We start from the raw sequence: 10631 nt of genomic DNA, 5'->3' as shown, positions 1-10631 counted from the left end.
CTGGGGCCGCCGTGGCTTCCCGCCGCCGCGCCGCCCTGGCTGTGGTTCATCACCATCTCCGTGAGCAGCTTGACATTGTTGTTCACCTCCTCGATGGCGTTCACCCGCTTCGAGATCTTCTCCATCCGCTTCTGGTCCTGGGGGAGCATTGGCAAACGCTCGAGAGCCTGCATCATGGTGGCCAGCTGCGAGGCACTGTCCCACACCAGCACGGACGGCGTACGCGAGGGCAGGCGTCCTGGGTGTGAGCAGACCCTGGGTGGGGCTCGCCATGGCCCAGGCAGGGTATTATAGTCCTGAAGCCCTCTGCCAGCCCTCTGGCCACTTCCTGTCCCTCCTGCCAGTGCCTGCTGGGTCCAAGCACCGCAGAGGCCACGAGAACCTCCAAAGTCAGCCCAGGAACTGAGGTTCCCAACACTTGCATCAGGTGCTTCTGAAGGACCAGGGCCCTCTGCTACACCCGTGGCTCCAGGTGACTCTTGCTCTCCTTAGGTTTGTCCCTTGAAGAGGAGTTCCTGCGCTTCAGTCAAAGGACAATCCCTTCCCAGTGTCGGGGAACGCGGGGCCCAAGCCCTCTGCAGGCTGCTGTGGGCAGGGACTCCCACCCCTCACCTTGTCTACTGGCGACAATGGGGCCCTCTCCTGGGCAGTGCAAAGGGGAGCCGCTGTGCCCCTGAAAGAGGCAGCCCTAACTTCTCTTGATTGTCAGATACACAGCTTGGCCCTTCAAGAACCCCAAACTTTGGGCCTCCAGCAGAAAACATCTCTACATCTGTGCCAGACACACCTCTTCCAAGCTGCAGGAGACCTCAGAGAAGCCCTCAGGTCAGTCCAGGCCCTGAGCTTATCCCCGGTCAACCTGCCTGCCACCTGGACTCAGCTCTTAGGAAGGACCAGCAGGCAGGCTGTGTTGAGCCCACATTAAAAACAAATTCTGGGGCTGGCAGGTGGTTATGGCCGACTGTGGTTCTAGTCCCGGACCTGGCGGCTTGCTTTCTCCCTCTCTCTCTCTCATTCTGTCCCTCTCTGGTCAAATTAAAATAAATAAAGTTAAATAAAATAATTCTTAAGAAAAAAAGAAAACTTTGAAACAGCTGCTGTCATTAGTGAATTGGGAGATTTCATGCAACAATCCAGATTTCTGGCTCGTCTTCAGAGACGAAGGTACCCGACAATCCAGCCACACTGGGCTGCAGCTGAGTGGGCACTGACGAGGGGTAAGGCCTGGCTCCTCCTGCCCCAGGGGTCTGCTCTGTGGCCTTTGCCCTAAGGACTGCTGAGGCCCAAGTTTATTTCCCCGTTGTCAACCCCAAGCTTGGGAACACTGACTTGGAAAGCTGGGCTTCTAACCACTGACCTGCACACTTTTAAAGTTACCCTCGTCAATAAAAATCGTCTCACGTGCCCACAATGAATGGACGTTCACCTGTACGCTGAACACAGACTGCTCTCTTTCTACGCAGTCGGTGTTGCTCGACCACAGCGGTTCTGGGGAACCCACGGCTCAGCGACCTCGTCGCTGTGTGGACACCAGAGAGCGAGCTTTCTCCCACCTAGATGGCGTGGCCGGCCGGCACCTGGGCTCTGCCGTACGGCCTGTTATACTCTACAAGGCCAGTGTCACAGAGTAGTCTGTCACTGAGCAAAACGTCACGGTGCAGCCCGTGACTGCATACACACAGACACGCACGTGTGCTCTTTACAGTCTCCTACGGCCTGTTTCTAACATTCCCCAGAGGGGCCAGCCTTGCAGAGGCCATCCAGGCAGGTCCGCTCAGGCTGCTGCTGGAACATTCTTCCCTCACGTGCTGGCCCCGAGCACCGGGCAGCTCCCTGTGCTGCGGCAGTCCTCAGGCTGGGTCACTGTAATGTGTGCACACCCACCACGTGGCAGGGTCCAGAAGCCCCTGCCCCCACCGTCCATGCACTCCGGCTCGGCCGTCACCTCCTGCACCATCTCTTTGATGAGCTTGTTGGCCGCGCGGAGGTCCTCAGGGTGGGAACTCTTGAGCAGCCGAGCGAGCATCTGCGGAGACGGAGGGGTGTGACTGGGCACGCTGGGTTCCCACTTCCCTGGCCATGGGACCTAAGTGACTCAGTAGCTGTAACGGGGTGGCCCTCCGGACAGTTCAGACACAGCGGGTGCTCCCGTGCAGGCCGGAAGTAAGTTATAATAAACAGTGCTCGCCATGTTCTATTCCTCAGGGGCTGCCACTGGGGAGGGGAGCTTTTATTTTCACCCCATTTTTTTTTTAATCACCAGAAGCACACATGCCCACCAGAAAGTCAGTCAGAGGGAGAAATCGCCCTCAGCAGGGCTTGGCCACACCAAAAGCCCCTTTCCTCCACCCCTCCTCCCCTCAGGATTTGCTCAGGGTGTTTATTTTTCCCCAAGCCACTGGGACCCGTAGCTAGCCACGGGGGGTCTGGTTCTCTCACCCACTGCTACAGAACTGGCTGCGTTTACCTTACCTCCTCCTGTGCTATTTAATTTCTTACCCACGAGTGCACGCTCCCTTAGTAAAAGCTAACAAAATGACTACTAAAAGGGCTGAAGACAAAATTTAGGTCATAGAGAAAGTCATGACGTTATTTTTCTATGCAAAAACACATCCTGAATTTCCTGATAAGCTGACATACGCAAACTCCTGATCAACCTGTGAGGCGCCCCGAATCAACCCCAGGACCCCACACACTCTCGTGTTCAGTAAGTGCAGGGCACCGTGCGGAAGGCGTTCGGCGTGTGGCGAGTGCTCAGGAAACACTGCCACCCAGTGCGGTGGCCAGGCTCAGTGGGACCCTCTGCTCTCAAGCCTAAGGCCAGAGTGGCCGTGGGCCAGACTTCACAGCCCCTGGAAGGAGGAGCAGGGTCCCCTCGCTCTCGGAGCCTCACCTTGGATTTCTCTTCGTCTTCGAAGATCACATTCTTGGGTCGTGGGGGAGGGAGGGGAAAAGCGGCATCTTCTGGAAGCTTGGGGTCGGACTTGACGATCCCTGGAGTAGACGGGTGTCGGGAAGGCTGTCAGCAGGTCCCAGTCCCAGGCCAGGGGGACGGGGTGGGAGGAGACGGGGTGGGGCGGGAAAGACAGGATGGAGGGGTCAGTCTTTCTCACACGCCGGCTCTAGACGTGGGTGAGCCAGGGCCTACTCCTGACCTACCATGTTACGCTGCAAGGGGGAAGGGCACCCATATTTTGAGGCTACTTCATGGGGCTCACTCCCTGAGTAAAAGCTGGACCAAACCCACCTATTTCTACCCGGGCTAGCCCTAGGCAGTCACAAAACCCCCCCTGGCCACATGGTCTTCGATGACAAAAGGGCAGACCTGTGACCTTGCTGGCCCAGAACCCCCCAAAGCTGCCGGAGCAGCAGCTGAGGGAGGGGAGGGCAGGCCCTGCTCCCACCCACACTCCGGCGCCTCACCCTGCTTCTTTAACATCTGGTAGGCCTCTGCGATCTTCACCTCCTCGGGCAAGCCGACGGTCCAGCTGTAGAGGAGCTCCAAGATCTTATTCTTCACCTTCTCCGACGTCCGAGAGCCCAAGTACTTCAGGGATGGAGGGGAGGATGCAGAGGATGACACTGCCCGGCCCATTCACTTCCCCTGAGCCCAGTCCCGCCGGCCTGTCTCCCTAGTGCCCCGTGGAAGCCCTCTGCAGGGTCCTCACGCCCACCCACCTGGTCAGGTATAGACAGAGCTCACCTCCACCTCTGCCCCCTCCAGCTATGTCCGCCCTGCGTGTCTCAGCCTCCCCACCTGCCACTGCACCATGGGGAGGAGACCCAGCACGGCACCTGCTTGCAGGCTGGCCATGGAGGGCTTAACCTCGAGTCCTCAGGAAGGAGGAGGGCTAGGGTGGGACGGTGAGGCCCTGGACCCCACCCACGGCCTCCCAGCAGCACACTGGGCGGGGGACACAGCTTACACCAGAGTCCCTTCTGGGAGAATAAGGGGGTCAAAGGCCGAGTCTGAGCAAGGAAGGGTGAAGGGAGGGCTGCTTGGGCCTGGGGCTCAGGGTGGAGGCTTGGCTACTGAGGTCCAAGGAGGCCACTACAGTGAGGTGGGCACTGGGAGAACGGCCACTGAGGCCAGCAGACCCCAGCCATGTTTATCGCTGGCACCACCCTCCCCAAGCCCCGAGTGGCTCCGCGGAGCCTGGAAGCACTCCCCTCGAAGCCCCAAGCTGTCCCAGGCTCAGCTGGGTTCTGTTTGTGTGGGGTCCAAGTAATGGGGGGCTGAGGTGGTACCCACTGGGGGGCCCTGGGAGGAGGGGCAGTCACTCTCTATCTGGGATCTCCTTTGTCGGGAGCACCCACCTTGGGCGACACCACCTTGATGAGCTCGTTGAGGAAGCGGAACTTGCCCACCTCGTCGTGGAACCTCTTGCCGCAGCTCTTCATGCATGTTTCCAGCACCTGGGCGGGTGGGGTGAGGCGTGGGGCGTGAGGGGGCCCCAGGAGGCACGGGGCAGCCCACAGATGGGCACTCACACGGGAGGGAACGACTAGGACCGGAGAGTCTGAGGCCGCCGAGACTGGGCCGCAGCCCCCTGGGGTGCCCGACCTGCGGCACTGCTCCCCCGCTCAGACCTGGCTCAGCACTAGCTGTTCGTATTTCTCGCCACTTCTTCTGCCAGAGGGCTTGTGTACTCACCAGAGGGGCACGGTGGGCAGAAGCATCCCCCATGGGTCATGGTCATGCCACAATCCCTACTCCCTACCTCTTCCTCCTTTTCAGAATTTTAGGAAGAGGGACCAGCAGTTAGCGTTAATGACTATGTCGCTGGACTCCCATGTAGCTGACCGTGGTTTGAGTCCCGGACCGGGTGGCTTAAACTCACGCCAGGCACGTGTGCATGAATGCCCAAGATTCCAAGAGGAGAATGGAGGAGAAAGGACTGCGGCATGTCCATCCCCCGGGGGGTGATTTCTTGCTTTCTGTCTTCCTCTCTCTGGTGAGCTCACGCGCCCTATAGCAAAAACCTCTCGGAAAAAAAAAAAAGAATTTTAGGCAGGTACACGCACACCCAACATATTTCTCAAGCTGCCTGGTTCAGGGCTCAAATAGCAGGGTCAGCCATGTGGGATTCAGTTGCCTTCATAACCACAAGTCCATGGAGCTAGATTCCCCTCCTTTTTTTCAAACTTAAATAGGCACTTTTTTGGGGGGCCAGAGAGTAAACACACTCACTTGAAATAGAGATGGAAGAAGGGTGGGGAAACACCTCTCAGTGTGGTTACACTGGTTACACCACAGGCCCTTCACTTCTCTGTCCTGTCAGGATTTGGGGCACACACCCACACTTGCCTGGTTATGTTTTTCAAATTGATAGTGCTGGGATCTGAACTGCAATTGGCTGTGGGGAATTCGGCAACCTTAACCAGTAGGCCACGGGGCCAGCTCTCCCTTGACCTCATCCTAAGCTATAATCTGAGATGTCATAGGACTGGTCTGTGTTCGAGAACAGCAACACAAAACACAAATGAAAAACCCAAAATAAGCGTGTTAAAACAAACACACCATGGGCCAGCAAATGGCATAGTGGTTATGGTACTGGACTCCCACATGGCTGACTGTGGTTCGAGTCCTGGATCCGGTGGCTTGAAAGTCATGCAGAACATGTGTGCGTGTGTGCCTAAAATTCCAAGAGGAGGAACTGGCAGGCGCTGGACACTCCCACATGGCTGACTATGGTTCAAATCCTGGACCTGGTGGCTTCCTTTCTCACTTTCTGTCTTTCCCTGTCTCTCTCTAGTCAAATTTAAAAAATAAGTGAATGAATGAATAAAATTAAATTATTCTTGAGGGAGCCCTCGGAGCCCAGCGCTGCCACTGCCGCCATGTCTTCCGGGGCCACCGTGAGCGCCTGCAGCGCCTGGTAGAGCAGCTCAAGCAGGAGGCGGGTGTGGAGAGGACCAAGGTCTCTCAGGCCGCCGCAGAGCTTCAGCAGTACTGCATGCAGAATGCCTGCAAGAATGCGCTGCTGCTCGGTGTGTCGGCTGGAAGCGACCCCCTCCTGGAGCCCAGACCCTGTGCTGTTCTAGCTTTAGAGACGTTTGCTGAGGAATGCCTTCAAGCACAGATGAACGACTGCCTCCACGTCTCAAGAAAACACTTTTCTCTAGCCAAATGATTTTCAGATATTGCAGACCTTTCCTGTGGCCTGTCCCTCTAGCCAAAATTTTATAGAAATTGAAGAGTTTTTACTCAAATAAGGAAACTAGGTGAAAGAGGAGAGTTTTAATCCATAATGTCCTGGTTCTTTTGGCAAAGTGCTTTGTATTTAGGACAAATACTTTACTACCAAATATGCCAGGATGCACCTCTTTCATAAGTAAATTGCTGGCGCGTTTCTATACCTGGAATACCATGTGTGTTTTATTTACCGGATGTTTACATTTTGGGAAGGAAGACATTTTTGCTTATTAAAACAAATGGAGTATTTGTAATTTCTTGTTCCAGACATAGACGTTCATAGCATAACAAAATTTGTTCTATTCTTACGAATTTATACTTTCTAAGTAAAGACAGGAAAATTAAAACTGGGGGGAAGAATAGGCTTTACTAATCAAATGCTGTCTATTGTTTTTTTTTTTAAATGAGAAGATTTTTTAAAAAATAATTATTTAATTTTATTTATTCATTCATTTATTTTAGTTTGACCAGAGAGAGACACACACACACATAGAAAGAGAGAGAGAGAGAAAGTGAGAAAGCAAGGCACCAGGTCTGGATTTGAACCATGATTGGCCATGTGGGAGTGTCCAGCGCCTTAATCACTATGCCACCTGCTGGTCCCCCTGCCTTTTTTTTATTTTAAAGAATTAATTAAAGATTATTTTATTTTATGTTTTTAAATTTATTTTTTGGAGAGTTTTTTGCTATAGGGCACATGCACTTGCCAGAGAGACAGAGAGACACGAAGAGACAGAAAGTGAGAAATCACCCCCCAGGGGGGATGGCCATGCCGCAATCCCTTCTCCTCTTTTCTCCTCTTGCAATCTTGGGCATGCACGCACACGTGCCCAGTGTGAGTTTAAGCCACTGGCTCCGGGACTTGAACTGCGGTCGACTACATGGGAATCCAGCGACACAGCCAATACGCCAACTGGTGGTTCCAAGATTGTTTTATTTTTAACACTAAAGATGAGAGCTGTTACTTAGCAAATTTGTTTAGAAAGATAATTTTTATGTTTTGAGTTGCCCCACCCTGTTTATGAAACAGATTTGATTATTGTCATCTTAAGTTCCTTTACTTTGTAGTTGTTCTTGTACTTTAAAAAGAAATATCATATTATTTAGCATCTTTAAAATGTTCCAAATGTGACCTACCAAGCATTGCAAATGGTTCAAAACAAAGTAATATGAAAATATTAGAACTTAAAAGAACTTTTCATGTCACAGTGTTTTATTTTGAGGATGTGCCCTTGAGTTAATTTGGGACATTTTTAAGATACTTTGTGTTTGTAATAATTTTTTTTTTTTTGAGGTTTTTGCTATAGGGCGCATGCACTCACCAGAAAGACAGAGAGAAACAGAGAGACAGAAAGCGAGAAATCACCCCCTCCAGGGGAGATGGCCACGCCGCAATCCCTTCTCCTCCATTCTCCTCTTGGGATCTTGGGCACGCACGCACATGAGCCTGGCGTGAATTTAAGCCACTGGGTCCGGGACTCGAACCGCAGTCGACTACACGGGAGTTCAGCGACATAGCCATTACGCTAACTGCTGATCCCATGTGTTTGTAATAATTTTTAAAGAGCCTGGAAATAAAATTTTGCTTAATTAAAAAAAAAAAATTAAATCAGGAACCAGCAGTAAGCACAACGGCTATGTCGCTGGACTTCCACGTAGTTGACCGCGGTCGTGTCCCAGACCCGGTGGCTTAAAACTCACGCTGGGCGCATGTGCGTGCATGCCCAAGATCCCGAGAGGAGAACAGAGAAGGGACTGCGGCGTGACCATCCCCTCTGGGGGGTGATTTCTCGCTTTCTGTCTCTATGTCTCTGTCTGGCGAGCGCACACGCTCTATAGCAAAAACCTCTCCAAAAAAAAAAAAAAAATTAAATCATTGTTAAAAAATAAAATTCCAAGAGGAGAATGGAACAGGGACTGCAGCATGGCTATCCCCCTGGGGGGTGATTTCTCGCTTTCCCTCTCACTGTCTCTGTCTCTCTGGGTGAGAGTAGATGCCCTATAGCAAAAACTTAAAAAACATCATTATTAAAAGAAAAACTGTCCACCATCACCTAAAACCAGCTCTGCTGATCTGGCACACAGGGGCGCAGGTAGGGCACCCTCCACCATCTCCTAAAACCAGCTCTGCTCATCTGGCACACAGGGGCGCAGGTAGGGCACCCTCCTCTGCTGCTATGAGTCCTCGTGGCATAGCCAGTGCTGTACTGGGTCTGGAGACCACCAGTGGGCGGGGCGGGCCCCTGTAACACACCTGGGAGCTTTACAGACACAGATTCCTTGGCGGATGCCTCGAGCTGATAAGGCAGGTCTGGGTGGTGCCCTTATTTGGGTGTTTAATGCGCCTCCTGGAGGGGCATCTGGTGTGGAGTCGGGGCAGGAGGCCGGCCTGCTGGCTGCTGTGGAGCCCTTGGGGGCTGGCCCAGACTCCATCTGGGGCCCTCTCGGCCCAACTCCCCCAGGCTCTAAAGAAGAGCCTTATGGAACTCCAAGAACCTCAGTCTTGGCCTCCCTGGTACACGGCATGGGTGGGGACAGGTAGCACACTCTCCCCTTCTCCTCACCGTCAGGGCCTGGATCGCCTCCCACTCCTGCGGGGACTGGATCTTGTGGGCCAGCAGCCGGGTGGCAAGTGGAGGCCTGGATAGGAGGAAAAACAGCCAGAACTGCCACAGAGCCGGTCATTCCAGGGGAGGGCCACAGTACTGGCCTGCCTGGACGTTGGCCCTGTGGCTTCTGTGGGCACATGCAAAGGCCCAGCTCCCTCAGGATCTGATGGGTCCTGGACTGTGGCAGACCAGGGCCATGCAGGGAGTGCAGGGGGGTCCTTTGAAGGGATGGCTCAGCCCCTTGGCTGGCTTCACTAGGAATGCTGACACCCCTCAGCCACCACAGAGACAAGTATAGAGATCACCACAGGCATGAGAGAGCCCGTCTGAGAGCAGACCACAACCACACGCAACAGTGGGGCGCAGTCCCCGGGGAACTCAAGGTGGCAACTCGAGGTGCTAGGGGCAATCAGCAACACTGCCTGGCGGAGGGGTACCATTGCCTAGCAGATCATAAAGACCTGGCACTAGGGACAGCTAACGTGCTCCTCCCATGTGCTCTGTCTGACCTGCTAAGGCAGGCAGGGAACCTTCGTGGCCTCTGAGGGAGACAGCACCACCATCGCACTTGCAGCTGAAGAAGCCGCAGCTCAGAGGCCATCGGTCACCTGCCAAGGTTACTCGGCTGAGCATTCTGCGCACCCTGACTCCAGAGCACACATGGCATGCTGCTATGCAGGGCACCCTCGGGGATGGGGTGGCATGTAGGCGAAACACGCAGAGCCGTGGGCCCCGGCCTCAGCATCCCCAGGGAAGCCTGCTAGGCATGGCCACTCCGTGTCCCCAGAGGAGCGTGAAGTCTGGTACAGCCCCGGATGCACATTCGGACAAGCACTCTGGGTGAGTCTATCGCAGGTGGCTCTGGTTCTTCCTGGCCTCCTCCCAGCTGAGGTGCATGGGGTTTCCTCTGGAAGGTCCTCCCCAGCAATGCACTGTTTGGGGTCAGCAGGTCTGGGTCTGATCCAATGCAGGACTGCCATTTTCTCTCTGTGAGCGCCTGGGGCAAAATGCTGAGTCCCCTAAGCCTCGGTTTCTTTTCTTGTAACATGGGCTCAGCAAAGCCTCCTGAGCTGACACACGAGCGGCACTCAGCACAGAGCCCACTACCATCATTAACCTGTGACCGCACTGATGGAAACTGGGTCTCAGGGCAGCCAGGTCTTTCTGCCGGGGCCAAGGTCTGGAGTGCGTGGCAGGTGCACCGTGGAGTCTGAGTACGTGAGCGAAAGACAGGGAGGCACCTACCCCTCGAAGTCCTCGTTGAGCTGCTCGCAGAAGCCGTTGATGCTGGCCCAGTTCAGCTCCTTGTTCAGGGGGTTCGTGGCTCTGTCTGTAGGAGGAGAAGGGCCAGTGCAGCTGGTGGAGAGATCCCTGCCTCTTCCACTCTCCACTTGGGCAACTGGTTTGGTTGGTATGGGGAAGGGTGTGACTGAGCACATGGGAAAGGCCTCCCCTTGACTCCCTGCCCAGACAGCCCAAGACCTCAGCACTGAGGTCTCACTGAGAACATGGACAGACAGGCACCTCCTCTGGCTCCCTGCACAGCCTCCAGCCTGAGGGCCCTGCCTGTAGACGTGTGCTGGGGTCACTCCCTCCTCCCCATGCCCCACTCCTGTGGCTGTACCCCTGCAATGCTGACCTCGCCTCTACTCATCTTGTTCCTACAAAGTGTCCCCACAATTCTCGTGGAATCTATGCTCAGAGGAGATCCAGAGCAGGGAGAAAGCCATCATCCCGCCCTAAAGGAGCCATTAGCCAGGAAGTGGGACAAGGGGAGCTGGTTCTCAACAAACTGTGTCAGAGGGAGGGCAAGCGGCCGTGGAAAA

General features: G+C 54.5%; 1 protein-coding gene and 1 pseudogene across 1 annotated transcript in view; one reads left to right on the top strand and one right to left on the bottom strand.

The window, feature by feature from the left end:
- GGA1 (golgi associated, gamma adaptin ear containing, ARF binding protein 1) overlaps nucleotides 1–10631 on the bottom strand; it is a gene marked incomplete in the record, with an annotated part of 27037 nt that overhangs the window by 15157 nt on the left and 1249 nt on the right. The window contains 7 exon segments of the mRNA XM_027767358.1: nucleotides 22–137; nucleotides 1946–2026; nucleotides 2894–2994; nucleotides 3424–3547; nucleotides 4318–4416; nucleotides 8761–8836; nucleotides 10051–10135. Of these exon segments, the coding sequence (XP_027623159.1) occupies nucleotides 22–137; nucleotides 1946–2026; nucleotides 2894–2994; nucleotides 3424–3547; nucleotides 4318–4401 (506 nt within the window).
- LOC106733607 (guanine nucleotide-binding protein G(I)/G(S)/G(O) subunit gamma-10 pseudogene) lies at nucleotides 5759–6615 on the top strand (annotated as a pseudogene).

Source organism: Tupaia chinensis, unplaced genomic scaffold, assembly GCF_000334495.1.
Source record: "Tupaia chinensis unplaced genomic scaffold, TupChi_1.0 Scaffold144197_1, whole genome shotgun sequence".
NCBI lineage: Eukaryota > Metazoa > Chordata > Mammalia > Scandentia > Tupaiidae > Tupaia > Tupaia belangeri.
Note: the sequence above shows the minus strand (reverse complement) of the source record. Positions and strands in the feature narration are given on the sequence as shown.